Source organism: Elgaria multicarinata, chromosome 13, assembly GCF_023053635.1.
Source record: "Elgaria multicarinata webbii isolate HBS135686 ecotype San Diego chromosome 13, rElgMul1.1.pri, whole genome shotgun sequence".
NCBI lineage: Eukaryota > Metazoa > Chordata > Lepidosauria > Squamata > Anguidae > Elgaria > Elgaria multicarinata.
Genome location: NC_086183.1, coordinates 31,563,838 through 31,584,073, shown reverse-complemented (window position 1 = coordinate 31,584,073; position 20,236 = coordinate 31,563,838). Strand labels below are relative to the sequence as shown.

At 50.0% G+C, this 20,236-nt stretch overlaps 3 protein-coding genes across 3 annotated transcripts in view; 1 reads left to right on the top strand and 2 right to left on the bottom strand.

Annotated features, from left to right (window-relative positions):
• DMPK (DM1 protein kinase) overlaps positions 1–20,236 on the top strand; it is a 399,930-nt gene that overhangs the window by 311,268 nt on the left and 68,426 nt on the right. The gene's annotated exons all lie outside the window — the stretch shown is intronic.
• QPCTL (glutaminyl-peptide cyclotransferase like) lies at positions 4,675–10,800 on the bottom strand. The gene is made up of 7 exons (XM_063139700.1): positions 10,695–10,800; positions 10,178–10,324; positions 9,733–10,020; positions 8,888–9,040; positions 7,631–7,730; positions 6,392–6,508; positions 4,675–5,231 (listed from the first exon to the last, which is right to left on the bottom strand). Exons 1-7 carry the CDS (start codon positions 10,785–10,787, stop codon positions 5,086–5,088), a joined length of 1,044 nt encoding a protein of 347 aa, XP_062995770.1. The 5' UTR covers positions 10,788–10,800; the 3' UTR covers positions 4,675–5,085.
• Positions 13,777–19,028, bottom strand: LOC134407997 (zinc finger protein 431-like). The gene is made up of 6 exons (XM_063140048.1): positions 18,955–19,028; positions 17,791–18,299; positions 16,951–17,077; positions 16,593–16,696; positions 16,251–16,377; positions 13,777–15,509 (listed from the first exon to the last, which is right to left on the bottom strand). Exons 2-6 carry the CDS (start codon positions 18,208–18,210, stop codon positions 14,020–14,022), a joined length of 2,268 nt encoding a protein of 755 aa, XP_062996118.1. The 5' UTR covers positions 18,211–18,299; positions 18,955–19,028; the 3' UTR covers positions 13,777–14,019.

Genomic DNA, 20,236 nt, shown 5'->3' with positions numbered 1-20,236 from the left:
GACAGTTACCAATGAAAAGGCTTTTTGTGTGTCTGGGGGTGCTGGGATCGATCTCTCTTGGAGAGATGGAAGGAAGAAATATCCCAGCATGAAATAAGTTCTGTCTAATGAAGGGGTCATCAGAGGCTAAAGAGATTATTGAAATTGCTCCTCTTCCAGCCTGCCAGATCACTGCAAAATAGCCATGATTGCAAAGAAAGTGCATTTAACCACTCTGCTTATTATTCCAAAATGCGGAATAGAGAGAGAAAGAGGGTTCAATGGCAGTTGCAATTTCAAACAAAGGAGACAAATAGAAGTGCTTAAAAGGAAGTAAGCTTTTGGAGAGTTCAGGAGGCTCCATTTGAGTGATAGAAAGTGGTTCAATTATGCAAATAGAGGCATCGGTTGATTAACGTGAGCAGTTTCATCAGTGAACCTTCCTGGTGGGCAGAAATATGGCGATGGCCCGTTCCTGTGAGCAAAGCGAAAGCTGCATATGTCAAGGAATTGAATCAAAGGTACATGGTATTTGCTTGCTTTTATTCTGCTTTGTTCCTAATAAAACTCCCTGGAACACACTGGAGCCAGGCTGGCTACTGGGAATCTCAATTCAGTGCCTTCCTCCCCGGCTTTAAGAGTTTCACCTGCCCACATACTTTCAGCCCGATGTTTAAGTCATCAGGACTAGAATCTTTGAAAACCAAAGCGTCAGCACCTCCCCCATGTCAGTTTCAGCTGTTGAATTTCTTATTGTGTTAGATGCACTTTCTACAGAGGACCTGCACAAATCACAACCCTATCAATTGTGTGCAGCAGCCTATCAGGGACATTCTCATTGATGCCCCAGTTTTGCAGTCTACCTTGGACTCTATAAAGGTGTTGCATGTATTAAGAACCTCAGTGGCTACAATGGACAGTTAATGGCTTGCAAATGGGTTGGTAGGTCACAAATGGCAGAAGCCTGCATTAAGAGGAGCGCAGTATGGTACAGTGGTTATAGCATCAGACTATGATCTGGAAACAAAGCCCTATGAGGAGAGACTGAAAGAACTGGGCATGTTTAGCCTGGAGAAGAGAAGATTGAGGGGAGACGTGATAGCACTCTTCAAATACTTGAAAGGTTGTCACACAGAAGAGGGCCAGGATCTCTTCTCGATCCTCCCAGAGTGCAGGACACGGAATAATGGGCTCAAGTTACAGGAAGCCAGATTCCGGCTGGACATCAGGAAAAACTTCCTGACTGTAGAGTGGTACAATAGAACCAATGACTTAGGGAGGTGGTGGGCTCTCCCACACTGGAGGCCTTCAAGAGGCAGCTGGACAGCCATCTGCCAGGGATGGTTAAGGTGGATTCCTGCATTGAGCAGGGGGCTGGACTCGATGGCCTTGTAGGCCCCTTCCAACTCTACTATTCTATGATTCTATGTGACCTGGATTCAAATCCCCCCATGAACCTCAATGGGTGACAGTTGCTCTCTCTCAGCCAATCCTACCTCACTGGACAGCTGTGAGGATAAATAGAGGCAGAGTGATAACCGTGTACACCAGGAAGTGCAGGATTTAAAATTAACAGAGATCAGCTGTTTACATTGTTTTATTTTTTCTATGCTAAATTTTTTTAGATGATTTTTATGATGTTGTATTTTGCATTTTTATGAATTCTTGTAAAGCAGCCAGAGAGCTTTGGCTATAGTGCAGTATAGAAATGAAATTAATATTAATAATCATAACATTGATTAACTCTGACGAGGGTTACAACAATGCAACACATTGAGGAGGGCTGAAGGCTGGAGAAACCTGGAGTGACTGTTCAAGAAGGGACAAGAGACCACAGCCATGATGGCAGCCTGTTGGATCTTGCCTCAGTTATCAGGCGTGAAAAATCTTACTTTTCCCACATGCCTTACAGGAATTACCAGGGACAGATCCACCTAGTCTTGCTATGAAACACAGTGACTCTTACTCAAATGCTTGTAGTTTATACTCAGAACTTCCTGGGAATCCCCCCACTTTAGAAACTTGGACAGGTATGTATGTGGGTGCATGGAGGGGCCATGTATGATGTGCCTCAAAATCCAGAATCCCAATAACTATGGCAAAAAAGGGCACATTTGCTTTCCTGCGAGTAGATTCATGGGCTGGTGCTGCCCCCTTGTGGTAAAAAGACATATCATACATTTGGCCAGTGATGTGGCCGCTAAAGAAGAAGAAAAATGCTCATACAACCACAGCCTTCCTTAACAGGATAGTGTCCAGCTCAGGAGAAGTAATAGTTCCCCTCTGTTTTGCATTTGCCAGGCTGCAACCTGAGTCCTGTGTCCACTTCTGGGCACCACGTTTTAAGGAGGACACTGAAAAGTTGGAACACATCTGGAGAGCAACCAGGATGGTGAAAGGTCTGGAATCCAAGTCCTAGGAGGAACGGTTGAACGAGCTAATTCCGTTAAGCCCGGGGAAGAGAAGATGAAGGGGAGGCAGCACAGCGCTCTTCAAAAGTCTGAAGCGCTGCCGTGCACGATGGTTTTAGAACCAGCGGGTGGAAATTGCAGGAAACTAGATTTCCACAGAACATTAGAACAGAGAGCTGGAAGGCAACGTGGAGATCGTGTAAGAACATGAGAAGAGCCCTTCTGGATCAGACCAAGGGTCCATCTTGTCCAGCATTGTTCCCACAGTGGCCAGCCAACGGCCCACGGAAAACCCACACACAGGACACAAGGGCAACAGCACCCTCCTACCCATGCTCCCCAGCAACTGCTGTACAAAAGCATACTGTCTCTGATCCAGGAGTTAGCACCTTTTATCAGCTTAGGCTGATATACCAGCTGCGCCCTTATCTGGATGGAGAGAGCCTAGCTACAGTTATCCATGCTCTGATAACCCTCTCGTGGGGCTGCCTTTGAAAACGGTCTGGAAACTTCAACTGGTACAAAACAGGGCAGCAGAGTTACTAACAGGGACCAGCCGACGAGATCGCATCACGCCAGTCCTTTTCCAGCTTCATTGGCTGCCAGTCCAGGTCCGGGCCCGATTCAAAGTGCTGGTATTAACATTCAAAGCCCTAAACTGCTTGGGGCCAGGCTATCTGAAGGAATGCCTCCTCCCATATGTACCTGCCCGGACCCTAAGGTCATCCTCAGGGGGTCCTTCTCCGCGAGCCCCTGCCAAAGGAAGTGAGGCAGGTGGCTACCAGGAGGAGGGCCTTCTCTGCTGTGGCACCCCGGCTGTGGAACGAGCTCCCTAAGGAGGTTCGCTTGGCACCTAAATTATATGCCTTTAGACCCCAGGTAAAGACCTTTTTATTCTCCCAGTATTTTAACAGTCTATAAATTAATTTTAACTTTGCTGTTTTAAATTTGTATTTTTGCATTGCTTCTGTTTTTATCTTGGTTGTGCTTTTATACTGTATTTTCTATTATGGTTTTATACTGTTGTTTCATACTTTGAATTGTCTTAATTTTGTAAACCGCCCAGAGAGCTTCGGCTATTGGGTGGTATAGAAATGCAATAAATTAATAAATCAATAGCATGTCCATCAGGGCTAGTAGCCATTGCTAGAGAAATTCCTAGAGGAAAAGGCTAACTCCTCTTTAAAACCACCCAAATTGGTGGCCTTCACTACATCTTGTGGAACCATACATTCTGCTGTGAGAAGGTGCGAATCTGCTCCAGTTTTCCATCCGTTTCAGTCACAAACAAGTCAAAACATACAAATAGATAAAAGTCAGGAGATTCAAAAAAGAGAGGAATCTTTTATTGAAATATTTGCTTATTAAGCCACGAGAGAGAGAGAGAGAGAGAGAGAGAGAGAGAGAGAGAGAGAGAGGCATAGTCTACACATGCAGCAGAAGGTGGCCAGAAATGAGATGATGAATCCCAAGGTGGAAAAATAGATTGTACTGTTTCAGACTGCAGGGGAGGGGGGGCGGGGAATATTTGAATGCTCCCTAAAATTTAGGGGGAAAGGAATAAGACCCTGGGAGTAGAAAGCTACCACAGCAGAGAAAGGGCTAGGCTGGGCTCTCTCCCCCTGATGCGCTCATCTTCTACTTACAGGGTTTGTCTGCTTTTTTAAAAAATAAGGGCGCATACAGGAATGGCACCCCACTCTACCGCCTCAGGCTCCTGCTGTATGTGTAAACCAAGGCTCAGAGCGACTTCACAAAGTTTCTTCTGCGTTGGAACTAACGGAAAACCCACACATAGCCTGTGTGAGACATGACCGGTGGAGGGCGCTGACTCCGACGTCAGTGGGGTGGTGAATCCGCTCCGGGGTTCAGTCAGAACTTTAGCTCCTTTAGAGTTCTGACTGAAACCCGGAGCAGATTCACCACCCCACTGACGTCGGAGTCAGCGCCCTCCCTTAGATGTGGCGGTCTTATCCCGCACATACAAGCTTTTTCCGCGAAAGAGCTTTCCCGCCTCGTAAGCAGCCTTAAGACCCGACCATAAATATCAAAAGACAACAGAGACCCGTTTTTGCTCGGTGCATGGCAGAACAGATTGGGCTGGGGAGGGAAAGTAGGTGGCAGGGGGCCGCCTCGGACCTGCCCCTCTCACCGTCAAGGCCGCCGCAGAAGTTGTCAGGGGCTCAGAGGACAAATAAAATCCCCAGCGCATGTCAAAAGCGGCGTTTTTAACGGCTCGAGGAACCAAAATGGCTCAAGAGCGGTGCCAGGTTATTCTTCTTCGTGGAGTGCGTTACGTCAGGCCACCCAGCGGTGAGGGGGTGCTCAAAGACCACCCACACAAGGCAGCCTTCCACGGAATAGACCGAGCCACACTTCTTCCGCCACTCAACCATTCCCTTTGGCCTTCCTGCGTTATCATGGACGGACGGAAGGATGGACAGACAGACACTGTGGACCTCCCGGTGGGCTGGCCACAGCACCCACGGCTCAACCACCAGACAAGAGTTTGTGGTTCTTCCCCTATCACATATCCCCCTTGGCTCACAAGCCAAACTTTCCGCAAAGGTGCCGCGCTGAATCTCGGGCAGGGGGTGGGGCTGCATCGTTGTCGTCACAGGCATCTCCTGCGGCCGTTCCATGTCTCATGATTTGCCCAGGAAAGGGAAGTCCGGATTAAAAGGGTTCTTTCCAGCTATAGCCACAGGTATTCTGCCAGGAAAGCGGCCAGGATCTTACACAGATTCTCGACGGTGGGGGGGTGAAGGTTCGCCTCCGTGTCCTTCATGGTGTGCCAGACCTTGGGAAAGGGCGTGGCAATGAGGTGAAGGACTGGGACACCTATCACAAAGGCAGAGAAAGACGCCAAAATCAGCCCGACATCTGCATTGTTTCCATGTGCATACACTGTTTTTCTTCTGAGCATTGGATTTTATTTATTTATTTATTTATTACATTTTTATACCGCCCAATAGCCAGAGCTCTCTGGGCGGTTCACAAAAATTAAAACCATAATAAAACAACCAACAGGTTAAAAACACAAATACAAAATACAGTATCAAAAGCACAACCAGGATAAAAGCACGCAGCAAAATTGATACAAGATTAAAATACGGAGTTAGAACTGTAAAATTTAAATTTAAGTTAAAATTAAGTGTTAAAATACTGAGAAAATAAAAAGGTCTTCAGCTGGCGACAGAAGGAGTACAGTGTAGGCACCAGGCGGACCTCTCTGGGGAGTTCATTCCACAGCCGGGGTGCCACAGCGGAGAAAGCCCTAAAACATTCAGCTTCCTAAAACGTTCAAGATGTCTGTTCCCTCCCTGCCACCCAGGCCTTTTGATTCTTTTAAAAGAAAAGAGTCAAGTTTCTAGTTCTTAAGGTGGCAAAAAGAGGCTTGAAAGTGGGTGAGCTGGGATTTATAGTCCAACGCAACTGGAGGGCACCAGATTGGAGAAAGCTGTAATAGACTCTTAATCTGACTCATGCCAGATACATTGATGATGATGATGATGATGATGATGAGAATCATCATCATCATCATACTTTGAATATTTTTAATTTTTGTGAACCGCCCAGAGAGCTCCGGCTATTGTCAGCCTTCTCTGACAATGTGTATAAAAGCACTAATAAAGTAAGTTGATTTGAACTGCATACAACCTACGTTTATTGCCTCTGATACTAAATGCTGTGTTGCCACACTTTCTCTCTATCTAAAGCAACTCTGCTGTAAGTCACACCAGACTTTCCAACAAGTAGAACTATAGGCTGATGGCTCACCTAAGAAGAGCCCTAACGAGATCAGGCCAAGAGTCCAATCTGGTCCAGCATTCTGTTCCCACAGTGGCCGACCAGCTGTTTCAATGGGAAGCCCACAAGCACGACAACAGCACTCTCCCGCCCATGTACCCTAGCAGCTGGGATACAGAAGCACACCGCGGCGCGCACAATTACAGCACCGACAAAATACTGCAGTGGCGGAACAGAGGGGAGCCGGGTACCTTTCTGGAGGAAGGGCACGTGGTCATCTTCAACGTGGCTGTAGTAGGAATCTCTCTGGAAATACAGCTGTTCTTGGGGGTGGGATTTCAGGAGGCCCAGCCGGTGCAGCCGCTTTTCTGCAGAAGGCATCAAAGGGATTAGGTGGCCCAATGGACCAGTAACGTCAGCCCCTCCGAGCCATCCTAGAGCAACGCGCTTGCCCCGTGCAGGGCAGAAAGGACTCACACGGCGGACTAGCAACCTGATTGCCAACTAGAGATTTTGGACTACAACTCCCAGTCATGTTGGTGGGGGTAATGGGAGTTGTAGTCCAAACACATCTGGAGGGCGCTGGGTTTGGGGAAGCTGGTCTAACCCTGACCCCAAAACAAAATACGTTGGAGGAAAATCATGTATATAAAAATATGTCAACTTATTAATATAAGTACTGATATGTCACACAGGATTAAAACAACAGATTGCTGATCCATACATGCTGATCCATACATCACATGTACATAGTGACAACACTGAGTTCTAAATCAAAGGCTCTACAAACCCACAGTGCCGATGTCCCACTGACTTAAAAATCCATAGACTTAGTATTGTCACAATGTGCATACGATATATTGATGGGCACCTTTTGATTGCTAATCAATCGTTTTAATTCGGTGTGAAATACCAGCCTTTATATTAAAATGTTGTCATTTTATGTATTTCCTTCAGCCTATTCGGTTTGGGTGTTTGCAAAGGGTTAAGGACAGATCCGTTTTACTGGTGTGGGCCTCAGTGGGGGCTGGTGGCTCCGATGTCAGCGGGGCAGTGAATCCACTCCGGGTTTCAGTCTGAACTCTAAAGGAAGTATCCAAGGTGTGAAGCAACCCCTCATGCGTGGAGCACCTTGGTTAGCTCCTCTACGATTTTTGACTGGTTCTGACTGAAACCTGGAGCAGATTCACTGCCCCACTGACATCGGAGGCACCAGCCTACACTGCCCACAGCTCTCCAGGTTTTCTCCATCTCTCCTTACCTGGAGATGGCAGGGATCGAACCCAGGACCTCCTGTATGCCACGCCTGTGCTCCACCCCCTGGATCGAACTGCTTAAACGTCACAGCCCTAGTTCCTGTTGGCTCCCAAACTTTGGAGGAGGGGGGCAAGATGGGCCCAGCTCAGACCCACCCGCCCACCCCATTCACAACGGGCACCCCGACACAGCTTCTGAGAACAGGGTTTTCGAGTTCCATCTCTGGAACTTACCAATGCCAAGGAGTCTTTGGAACCAGTTGGCTGTAGCAGGGAAATGGTCCTGGAAGGTGGGCTGGCGCTCCCCCAGCAGATCCAGAAGAACGAAGAGGGACTGCAAAGAAGATATGGGGTTAAACACCACCTCTGTCCACCGTTTCGAGGTCCTGGGGGGGGGGGCTTCATCCCTTCATTCCCTGTTCCCTCCTCCTCCTCCTGGAAATAAATGTGTAAAGATCAGATTCTGCAAACTGACTCTAGGGCTTAGCTTTGATCAAGATGGCAAACCTGTGCCTTGGCCGTACCGCTGAAGAGAGCAGGTGGGAACTCATTGAATTAGAGAATAGTAGAGTTGGAAGGGGCCTCTAAGGCCATCTAGTCCAACCCCTGCTCAATGCAGGAATCCACCCTAAAGCATCCCCGACAGATGGCTGTCCAGCTGCCTCTTGAAGGCCTCTAGTGTGGGAGAGCCCACAACCTCCCTAGGGAACTGGTTCCACTGTCGTACTGCTCTAACAGTCAGGAAGTTTTTCCTGATGTCCAGCCGGAATCTGGCTTCCTGTAATTTGAGCCCGTTATTCCATAGTGTGAGCTTTTATCTGCAATCTGAAAGTGATCCAGCACAAGGTACCCAGTTTGCAACCTCACCAAGGGTCACTGTGGTTAGAGTGTCAGACCTACAGTAGGATGGAGTGTCAGATCAGGAGCGTCAAGGCTAGGAGACCCAATTTCAAATCCGCACGTAGCAAAGTGCACAACTTGGGCGACTCAGCCTCTCTCAGCCTAACCTGCCTTGCAGTGTTGCTGTGAGGTTAGGGGAAGGAGCCGTATACGCTACCTTGAACAAGAAACAAAGGAAGTTATAAGTATCAGTATATAATGCCCTGAATGAGGGGCTGGACTGGTTGAATTTCAAAACCCATTCCATCTCTGTAATTCCGCCTTCCCTGACCTGGCACCTTGGAGACGTGTTGGACTACAACTCCCATCAACCCCAACCAGCACTGCCTGGGGGTTGATGGGAGTTGTAGTCTGATACATCTCAACGGCAGCGGGTCAGAGAAACCTGCTAGAATTCAATATTATATTAAAAAGTATTGAAAGAGGCAGGACACACTTCGAAAAACGGCAGGAATTTCTGGAAGGCGAGAAAATATCAGGGAAAGGCATTTCGGGGGGGGGGGGGGGCGGGGGGGAGAGTCAGAACTTAAATCTGCCCAGTATCGAAACCGGTCCATTGTTCCTGGGTTGCTGTCTCGGAGCAGCACTCACGATGGCATGGAGCTGGGTGAGGCCCGGGCGGTGTGGGGCCGTCGCCATGCGCTGGGCCAGGTGACGTGACCCGTACAGGGAATCCGTGGCGCTCCACTCCTCGAAAGCTTCTTCCCCGTCGAAGAACAGCAGCTGCAGCGTCACCTGCAGGCCCTAAGCCATAAAGACAGCGCTCAGTTAGCAGAAACGGGGCTGTTGCAAAATAAAGGGTTTTACCACCACCACCACTACCCCCAAGTCATAAAATGGGAAGCCAGCGAAACGGTTTTTGGAGAAAAGGGCGCATGACATGCCTCCTGCCTCCATAATGCAAAGAAAACCTTCCAATGACCTGAAGTTTTCTATGCAGTTTTGCCGAACGGTGATAAAATACATATATTTTATCACTCAGTGTTTCCGCCTTAGGTTGTTTTCGAAATTAAAAAGCCCGAAATACTTTTAGCCCAGGGGCAGGCAAAGTAGTGTCCTCCTGATGTTTTGGACTACAACTCCAAGCAGCCCCAGCAGCATGACCAATGGTTGGGGGATTATGGGAGTAGTAGTCCAAAACATCTGGAGTGGCTGGGTTGTCTGCCCCTGCTTCAGCCTTTCTTCAATGTGTAACCGTGCTGATGACACGTACATTTTAAGAAAAAAACTGATGGCCGAGGCTGAAAGATCAGTGGGCCGGAAAGGCTGTCATTCGTCCCAGCCCCAGAGGAAAAAAAAGGCCCTTTCCGCCATTAGTGAACATCCTATTGTGCTACAAATTCTTCCTTTTTCAGAGCTCAAAACAGACTTTAGGCAGGGCAGCTCTAACCACTAGGCCTTACTCCTGCCACTCAAGAGAACTCGGCGTTCCGTACCTGCTCCTTGGCTTTCAGCAGCTCCACGTCTAGCGCCGTCACCAGCTCCAGCAGCACTGAGCAGGGCACTGCCGAGTCTGAGGCTCCCACGAAGGCCTGGCCGTGCCTGTCGTGGGGAAAGTACTTAGAATCGTAGTGGCAGGCCAGTACCAAGCGCCAGGTGGCCGCGGGGTCCAGCGTGGCCACCACATTGGCAAAGCCCACGGTGCCGCGTGGCGTGCGGTCCTCGAAAGAGTCCAGCTCTACGTGCCAGGAAGCAGCAAGCATCTTCAGCCTTTCTGTGATGAACTGGGGGTGGGGGGTGGGGGAAGGATTAGAGGCTACGATGCTCACACAGCGTTCTAGTCCCCATTGATTTTCTGCAACACCTTTGTCAAAAAAACCTCCACCCGGCAACCGTCCCTTTTCTGCCGTGGAATTGGGGAAGCATTCAGAACTGGCTCACCTGCCGAACGATTTTGTTCCCGGGGCTGCCAGAGTACCTCTCGATCAACATGGGTTGCAGGTAAGTATTCCAAAGGCGTTGGAGATCCACCAGTGAGGTCAGGCGTTTCAGTTGGCTGCTAGAAAGGCTTCTGGGCTTGTGGTTCACCTGCCGAGACAGGTGACGTTTATGTATTATTTATGTCACGGTTTTGAGGTGACCGTCTAGGGGCAGCCTTCCTCAACCTGGGGCGCTCCAGATGTGTTGGACTGCATCTCCCAGAATGCCCCAGCCAGCTGGCTGGGGCATTCTGGGAGTTGTAGTCCAACACATCTGGAGCGCCCCAGGTTGAGGAAGGCTGGTCTAGGGCAGTGCCCTCATAGACAGCACACATAAAATAGTAAAATATAAACCACATTTTTTTAAAAGCATCCTAAAACTCGGAGGAGGACCTTAGATGTTGAGCGCAGTGTCCGGGTAGGTTCATGTCGGGAGAGGCGTTCCGTCAGGTATTGTGGTCCCAAGCCCCCGCACCTACCTGGGCGCCCGGCAGAAGCTCCTGCGGCGGCTCCACCCAGCCCCCCAAAGCGGGGCCGGACCCCACCTCCCAGAGCAGGTAAAGCCCCAGCATGGCCCCGGCAGCCGTCAGCACCAGCAGCCCGGGCAGCCACAGCCGCTGCAGCAACAGCTGGGTCGGGCCCCGCTTGCGGGTTGCAGGACGGGGGTCCCCGCCGCCTCCGGGCTCCGGCCCCCCGCGAGCGCCCCCCATTCCCGGGCGGCTCCGGCGCGCTCCTTTCCGCATGGCCCCCGCGCAAGAGCCCTGGCCCACTCCGAGGGCGTGGCCAGCGAGGGAGCCCCGCCCACCCGGCGGCCGGGATGAATGGGCGAGAGCCACGCCCCCAGGGGAGGGTCCTTCCAACGACCCCGCCCACTCCAGCCGAGCCTATCGGAGAGCTAGGAGGCGGAGGCGGGGCCGCCCTGGAGCCCCGCCCCCTTCCTGGTTAAGGCCACGCGGCTCATCCAAATTAAAAAAAAGTGGAGGAGGAGGAGGGGGGGCAGAAAGAGGATTTTAAGGACACGCCAGCTTGATTGATCACTGGCAAACAGAGGGAGAAAACGTGGAGGCAGTGACAGACTTTGTATTTCTGGGCGCAAAGATTACTGCAGATGCTGACTGCAGCCAGGAAGTCAGGAGACGTTTACTTCTTGGGAGGAGAGCAATGACAAATCTGGATAAAATAGTTAAGAGCAGAGACACCACGCTGACAACAAGGGTCCGCATACAGGGCCGGTGCCAGGCTATTTTGCGCCCTAGGCAAAGTGAGCTACTTTCACACACACACACACACACACACACACACCCCAAAAATGCCAACTTCGATTTTTAAGAACATATGTTTCCTGGAAAAAAAAATAAGAAGCACAAAACTTGAATCTGCTAAATTTATTTTAAAGTGCAAGAAATACGTCATGCCAATTATAGCAAACAAATTGGAAAGGAACGCCTATGGGTCTAAAATGCATTATTTAATAGGAATATCACCTCCAAATCAACCCCCCCAACTCACACGCGTGTGTGCACATACACACTCAGCATCACTCACTCCAAACAAACACACGCATGAACACATGCATTCACTCAAAGACCCCATACATCCCATTCACCCATACATTCTCTCTCTCTCTCTCTCTCTCTTCCGGGCACATTCTGGAAGTCCAAACGTGTAGCCGCCCCACCCCCACCACAGCGTCCCTGGCTTCGCTTCGGCTGGGCGGGCGCGGGGCACCATCTCGCCCGCCCAGGCCCAGCTGAATCCTCGGGCTGGGCTGGCTCACAGCCAACGTGTGTGAGTGCTGCGCTGTGCCTGGCGCCCCTCTTAGCTTGGCGCTCTAGGCGGCCGTCTGAGTGGCCTCTATGGTAGCACCGGGTCTCTCCGCATAGTTAAAGCAATGGTATTCCCCGAAGTAACCTATGGCTGCGAGAGCTGGACCATAAGGAAGGCTGAGCGAAGGAAGATAGGTGCTTTTAAACTGTGGTGTTAGAGGAAAATTCTGAGAGTGCCTTGGACCACAAGACGATCAAACCAGTCCATACTCCAGGAAATAAAGCCAGACTGCTCACTTAAGGGAATGATATTAAAGGCAAAATTGAAGTACTTTGGCAGGAGAAGACAGGATACCCTGGAGAAGATGATGATGCTGGGGAAAGTGGAAGGCAAAAGGAAGAGGGGCCGACCAAGGGCAAGATGGATGATATTCTGGAGGTGACGGACTCGACCTTGGGGGAGCTAGGGGTGCATGGATCACTGTAGCTAGGTTATATCTGTTCAGATAATGGCACAGTTGGTATATCAGCCTAAGCTGATAAAAGGTGCTCAGTCCAATTTTGTCCACCTCTGCCTCAAGTGAGTGTTACACTCCTAAACTATGAACCCAATCCATTAGGGGGAGTGCAACCCTCCCCAGAACAAGCTGAATATCCTCTATCCAGACAGACGAACCACCCACTAACAGTACCTCCATCTTGACTGGATTGAGTCTAAGTTTGTCGGCCCTCATCCAGCCCATTGCTGAGTCTAGGCACTGGTCCAGGGCTTGCACAGCCTCACCTCACTCATATGTCACAGGCAGGTAGAGCTGCATGTCATTGACATACTGATGGCATTTGGCTCCGTATCCCCTAATGACCAGGGGCTTCATATAGATGTTGAACAACGTTGGGAACAAGATGGTACCCCGCAGAACCCACAACTCAATTGCCAAGGGGCCGAGGAACAAACACCCCATGTTAACTCTCTGAAATCAGCCCCATAGGCAGGACTGGAATCCCTGTGCCACAGAGCCTCCGATGCCCATCTCAGGGGGTCGATCAGGAGGATACCATGGTTGATGGCATCAAAATATGATGAGAAATAGAGTAGAATTAACACAGTTGCACACCCGTCCTCACGATAAAGGTCATCCATCAGGGTGACCAAGGCTGATTCAGTCCCGTAACTAGGTCAAAACCCAGACAGGAATGGGCCTAGACAATCAGTATCCTTCAAGAGTGGCTGCAGTTGCTCCACCACAAGCACCTTGCCTAGGTAGGGAGTGTTTGTGAGTGGGTGGTGGTTGTCTACTCCCACTGAGTCCAGAGTGGGCTTCTTCAGGAGTGGTCACACCACTGCCTCTTTAAGGACAGCAGGAAGCACCTCTGCCCAAAGGGAAGCATTTATCACTCCTTGGACCCATCCAGTCACACCCCCACGGTTAGCTTTATTAGCCAAGAGGGACAGGGATTGAGAGGGCAAGTGGTTGGCTGCATTGCTACAAACACTTTGTCCACATCCTTAGGCTGCAAAAACTGGAACTGATCCCACAAGATTGGGCAGATGGGGGCATCAGACCCTTCAACTGGAGCTGCGCTAACAACAGCATCAAGCTCACTGCGGAGACAAGCGATTTTGTCCTCCAAGTACAATGCATAAAGGTCAGTGGGTCTTTCCCAAGGCCAGGGCCCCATTGGCTGGCTGCAGAGGGAGTTAACAGCCCCTGGACCACCGAGAAGAATTCCACTGGATGGCTGTTCAAAGACACAACGGAGGCAGCGAACTTGGACCTGCGACCCCCCTCAATCTTCAGACTGCCCATCTCACAACTTGGAGCACAAACAAAATCAAGAGTACATCCAGGACTCCACATTCAGAGCACTGAAAAAGCTTTACTCCTGAGAGAATTCTTTGATGCAAGTTACATTTTATGCTCTGACAAAAGCGCTTTCCACATACAAAGCATTCATAGCGCTTCTCACTTGAAAGGATCGTTTCACGAGGGGGACGCTGCATTCCGTGGTTGAATTGCTTTCCAAACTCGGAACATTTTTATGGCTTCTCCTTTGTGTGAATTCTTTGATGTTGCTTAAGGCTTGTCCTGTGAGCAAAGCTCTTTCCGCACTCTAGGCATTCATAGGGCTTCTCGCCTGTGTGGATTCTTTGATGTTCTCTAAAGCTTGTCCTGTGAGCAAAGCTCTTTCTGCACTCTAGGCATTCATAGGGCTTCTCGCCTGTGTGAATTCTTTGATGTTTTCTAAGGCTTGACCTGTAAGCAAAACTTTTTCCACACTCTAGGCATTCATAGGGCTTCTCGCCTGTGTGAATTATTTGATGTTGCTTTAGGTCTGCACTTTGAGCAAAGCTATTCGCACACTCTAGGCATTTATAGGGCTTCTCGCCAGTGTGAATTCTTTGATGTTGCTTAAGATGTGTGCAGGTAGCAAAGCCCTTTCCGCATTCTAGGCATTTATAGTGCTTCTCGCCTGTGTGAATTATTTGATGTCGCTTAAGTTGTGTGCAGGTAGCAAAGCCCTTTCTGCATTCTAGGCATTTATGGAGCTTCTCACCTGTGTGGATTCTTTGATGTCTCTTAAGATGTGTGCTGGTAACAAAGCCCTTTCCGCATTCTAGGCATTTATGGAGCTTCTCACCTGTGTGAATTCTTTGATGTCTCTTAAGATGTGTGCTGGTAACAAAGCCCTTTCCGCATTCTAGGCATTTATAGGGCTTCTCGCCTGTGTGAATTCTTTGATGTTGCTTAAGTTGTGTGCTGCGAGCAAAGCTCTTTCCGCATTCAAGGCATTTATAGGGCTTCTCCCCTGTGTGAATTCTTTGATGTTGCTTAAGATGTGTGCAGGTAGCAAAGCCCTTTCTGCATTCAAGGCATTTATAGGGCTTCTCGCCAGTGTGAATTCTTCGATGTTCTTTAAGCCTTGTCTTGTGAGCAAAGCTCTTTCCACACTTTAGGCATTTATAGGGCTTCTCGCCAGTGTGACTTCTTTGATATTGCTTTAGGTCTGCGCTGTGAGCAAAGCTCTTTCCACACTCTCGGTATTCATAGGGCTTCTCACCTGTGTGAGTGCTTTGATGTCGCCTAAGGTGGCTGCTCACAGTGAAGCTCTTTCCACACTCAGGGCATTTAAAGGGCTTCTCTCCTGTATGAATTCTTTGATGTTTCCTAAGGTCTGTGCTGTGAGCAAAGCTCTTTCTGCACTCTAGGCACTGACAGGGCTTCTCTCCTGAGTGAATTCTTTTATGCAAGTGAAGTTGTGAGTTGTCATGGAATTGCTTCTCACGCTCCAAGCACTGAAATCTTTTTTCTTCTGTGTGAAATTGTTGACATTTGCTGATGTGAATGTTCTGAATCTTTATATAAGGAGAGGTTTTCTTTTGCCTCTTCCTCCTTCTTGGTTCTTCTAGTACTGGAGTTTCATGGATGTCTGACCCTTCAAAAGAAATGGATTTGTTTCCCCTCTTCTCTTCAGCTGCAGTTTTCCTTCTGTGGGCTGGGCCATTTTTCTTGCTCTTCCTGCGATTGCCTGAAAGAATAAACACAGAAATCGTCCTGAAATCAGGGAAGAAAACAAACGGTTTGCGGATTTGATTACCAGGATAAAAAGTGGAGAGGCAGATCCTTCCAAACATATTAAATATCCTCTGATTTTCAATTTATTTATTTATTTATTACATTTCTATACCGCCCAATAGCCTGGGCGGTTCACAAAAATTAAAAACATTCAAAGTATAAAACAACAGTATAAAACCATAATATAAATATATTGGCTTCGGCTGGGTGGGACGTTGCGGTGGGGCGGGTGAGCGGCTCCACGTTCTGACGTCCAGTGTGCCAAGATGCCAGAACATGGAGCCGTCAGTTCGCCCCCCCACCCTCAAAGTGTCCCGGCTTGGCTTTGGCTGGGAGGTCACCCAGCTGAAGCCAAGCCAGGGACACTGGAGTGGGGGGGGCAGAAGGGCAGCTTCGAAACGGCGTGCCCGGAAGCTGCCCTCGCTCAGCTAGAGCGGCTCTGGGAGTGGGAGGGCAACTTCCGGGCGTGCCGTTCGGCGCCCCCTTACCTTGGCGCTCTAGGCGGCCGTCTGACTGGCCTCTATGGCAGCGCCGGCCCTGCACCTGGTGAGCTTTCTCTGGACTAGAGTAGCCCAGGAACAAGGCCCAGGCACTGTTGTCCTCAGTGACAGTTGTATTATGCACTGACACAAAGAAAGAAGAGCTGCAATTCCACCTTCCAGGATCTGTCAAGAAGGCAAAGAGGAAGCCTTACCCAGAGAGGCCAGGATCCCACGATTGTCCTCCATGACTTCCTGGTGCAGAGCCCTTTGGCCTGGATCCAGCAGAGCCCACTCCTCCTCCGAGAAATGCACGGCCACCTCCTCAAACCTCACCGGACCCTGAAAGCAGCAGAAGAATTGAGGTTCTCCTTACACATAACGCTGCAATCCATGAAGACAAGGACGGTGAGGTCCTCCTTCTGAATGCCAGAGCTTCATGAGTGACATTCAAGGCCTTCCTAGCTGCCATCTTGGAGAGGAGCAAAGGTGAAGGGGCAGGTTCTTCCAGGACCAAAGAGATGTGCAGGGGACAGAGGCCCCCAGGACTCCCCTACCTGCCAGGGCTGCGCAGAAACCGCTTCCGCTCCACCACGAAGCAAAGGAGGCCTAGAAGGATCCCCCAGGATCCGTTCACGCCCTCTGCAAGTTTTTCTACTCCCTGTGAGGAAGGCAAAGAAGGTGGGGAATAAGTTAAAGTTCTTAAGCAATTGCATTTTGCTGTTTAAGTGGAATCCATGTTCATCCACACTACTAAACCTCATCTCTTTTTTGAGTATCTAGAGAAAAAAGTCCCTCTTCCCATTCACCTTCCCAAAAAAAATCAGGCTCAAGGAGAACGTTAAGGCAGCTCATGCACGTCCGGCGTAGTTGTGGGAGGGAGCCCATGGGGAAATCCGTCCCACTAATCCTTACCCAGTGAGGAGAGTCCTCCGTCACCCTCCTGCAAAATCCACCCGTCCAGCAGCCTCTGTGTGGTGCCCGGTGGAGCCTTCTCAGCCTCAGGGAAATCTGTGGGTGCTCTGGCCAAAATCCCCTCCACCTGGAGCAGGAGAGAGGATCCCAGGCAGAGAAGAGGGATTAGAGAAGGAAAGAAATGGCCAAGGCCAGCGTTTCCCAAACTCTTTGCATTTCAGGGCTCCTTCTCAAGTCGACCTACCCTCCAAGCCACACAGCACACTAAGTTGTGCCTTTATCAGTGGCGCATACAAGGATGGCATAAGCAAAGCGCTTGAACACCCTCCAAAAACCAACCAGGAGGAAAGCGAGAACCTCCCAGACTGTTAGAGCAGTACGACAATGGAATCAGTGACCTAGGGAGGTTGTGGGCTCTCCCACACTTGAGGCCTTCAAGAGGCAGCTAGACAGCCATCTGTCAGGGATGCTTTAGGGTGGATTCCTGCATTGAGCAGGGGGTTGGACTCGATGGCCTTGTAGGCCCCTTCCAACTCTGCTATTCTATGATTCTATGACGTTAAGCTAATCAGCCTGTAAATCGGTGTTACGATGGCCATTCTCCAGTCATTTAACACAGATGCTAATAATAAATAAATAAATAATCTTAGGAACATGTTGCATATTTTCTTTCAAAGATCCTTCGAGGAAGCCCTGCTCCAACTATTCTCGGGCTGGCTGGCTGGCTGGGTTTGAAATTGGGACATCTCTTCCTTAGAGGATATGCAAAAGAAGTTGAGTTACTAGTGGGGAGTATTAAGATTTCATGCCCTTTTAGCCATCAGGATGAAATGCTCTCACCTGCTCACTGTCCTCTGCCTGGCTCAGGAGGAAGCCTTCTGCCAGGGCCACCGCCTGGGAACTGGTCTCCGCTCCATACTCTCTGACCCAGCTCTCCATCTCCAGGGGCAGGACAGCCAGGAACTCCTCCAGGACCACCAAGTCCAGCATCTGAGCATTCGTGTGCTTTTCTGGCTTCAGCCACTGACGGCTAAGGTGGTGGAGTCGGCTGCAAAGCTCTCGGGGGCCCTTGGGCTCCTGGTAGCAGAAGTCTCTGAAGTGCTGTAGCTCCACATCTGAGCTGGTGTTGCTCCCAGAGAGGTTCCCCTGGACTCTTCTTTCCCAGAGCTCTGCACTGCTCCCTTCCGGGATGATAAGGGGCCCTTTTCCTGCCTCCAGGCCAGCAAAGTTTTGCTCCTTCATTTTTTCTCTCTTCTCCATCTCTGCTTCCACTTGGACTCGAAAACTCTCCTTCCTGTCTCAAATGGCAGGAGGGATTCTTCAGTCCTCCAGGTGCCTCATCCAGATTCCTTTTGGAAAGCAGTCCAGGGTTGATCTCAAAGGCATTAAGGTCTGATGTTTCCCTCTAGGAGGGCCTGGTTTCCCCAGGGGCAAGTACAGTCATTTGATATACCCGTATTTCTTTGATTGTAAGACGCCATCGATTCTAAGACGCACCCCATTTTTAGAGATGTTTATATGGAGGGGGGGGAGTGCATCTTAGGATCGAAGAAATAGGGTAGTACATCCTAATAAAAGCTCCTGAGCTTTATTTTGAAGGCTTTGAGGCTACATTAAAAAAAAGATGTCCCATAGTATTTATTCACTAGGTTTAAAACAGAGAGAGGAAAGAAAACAAAAAATGCAATGCAAACATGACACCAGGGCAGCCTTTTGCCCACAGATGGGATAGTCCTGCCCCCCACCCACCCAGGAACTTTCCAATTCTGTCCCTCCCAGACACCCCCCTTTCTCCAGCCTTCCCTTCCATGATCCCCTAGTTATGGGGAGGGAAGGAGGTGCAAGGCGTGGGTCTCCAGGAGGGACCCCAAGTGGGTCAGCAGCCTGGGGGCAGGGGGGGCTCTCTCTCTTCCCACCCCCACCCCTGCCCCCCTGCCCTTGGCTGCCCTGGGGGGCTCTTTCCACCCTTCTCCCCCCTGGGACCCCCTTGCATTTTGCCCTCACCTGCTCCTCTGCAGGGGAAAAGAGGCTGAGGTTGCATTGCACACACCATGCAAACCTCCCAGGCTGCTTTCCCAAGGTGGGGGGAGGAGGAAGTGAGAGCATTCAAACAGCCTTTGCTCTTCACGGGCCTCTCTAGGACCCTGCACACTCGCTCTCTTTAACCCTTAGATGGAGGCAACATCCTCCATCTAAGGGTTAAAGGACATCAGGAAAAAATTCCTGACTGTTAGAGCAGTAGGACAATGTAACCAGTTTCCTAGGGAGGTGGTGGGCTCTCCCACACTGGAGTCATTCAAGAGGCAGCTGGACAGCCATCGGTCAGGGATGCTTTAGGGTGGATTCCTGCATTGAGCAGGGGGTTGGACTTGATGGCCTTGTAGGCTCCCTCCAACTCTGCTATTCTACGATTCTATGACTAGAGAGCCGCAGAGGCTCCACCGGGGACTCCTGGCAGAGACGCGGACCTGGGAAGAGGGGGCTTTTCCAGAGGAGGGGGGGCGTCTGCTCCTGACAAGCAGGACATGGTGCAACAGCGCCCTCCCACCCATGTTCCCCAGCAACTGTTGCACATAGGCTTACTGCCTCGGATACTGGAGGTAGCACATAGCCATCCGGACTAGTAGCCCTTGCTAGCCCTCTCCTCCAGGAATTTATCCAACCCCTTTTTAAAGCCATCCAAATTGGTGGCCATCAAAACCTCTGTTGGCCACTGTGGGAACAGAGTACTGGACTAGATGGGCCCTTGGTCTGATCCAGCATCAGGGCTCTTCTTATGTTCTTATCTCTTGCGGTACTGAATTCCAGAGTTTAATTATGTGTGGTGTGAAAAAGTACTTCCATTGATCCATCAATTTGGATAGCTTTTATCAATTAAAGTAAGACAGGGAACCATTGTTTTGATTTAGACCCAAGCCAACAGAACCAAACTTCGTCATCCATTCCAATTTGCCGTCAGTGGTACAGCTTAGTCATTTTAGTTCCTGGACTTAATTATCTTATGGAATCCCCCTTTAAATGCCCATGCGTTAAATGGCCATTTGCCTTCCACCCGCACATCTGGATAGCACCTGGTGGGGAAGACTCTTTTACGCCTGGCATCACCAAAGTGTCTCAGCTGCAGAAGGAAAGCGCAGGCAGTTCAAACCCAGATGTTACAGACCCAAATCCTCCTTGCCGTGGACAGCTGAACCTGGGCCACTCTCATCTTTGTGGTCCGCTGCGATTCCTCAGACTTGGCAACCTGGTGAAGGTACATGGTTGGGGGTCAGGCCTCAACAATGGG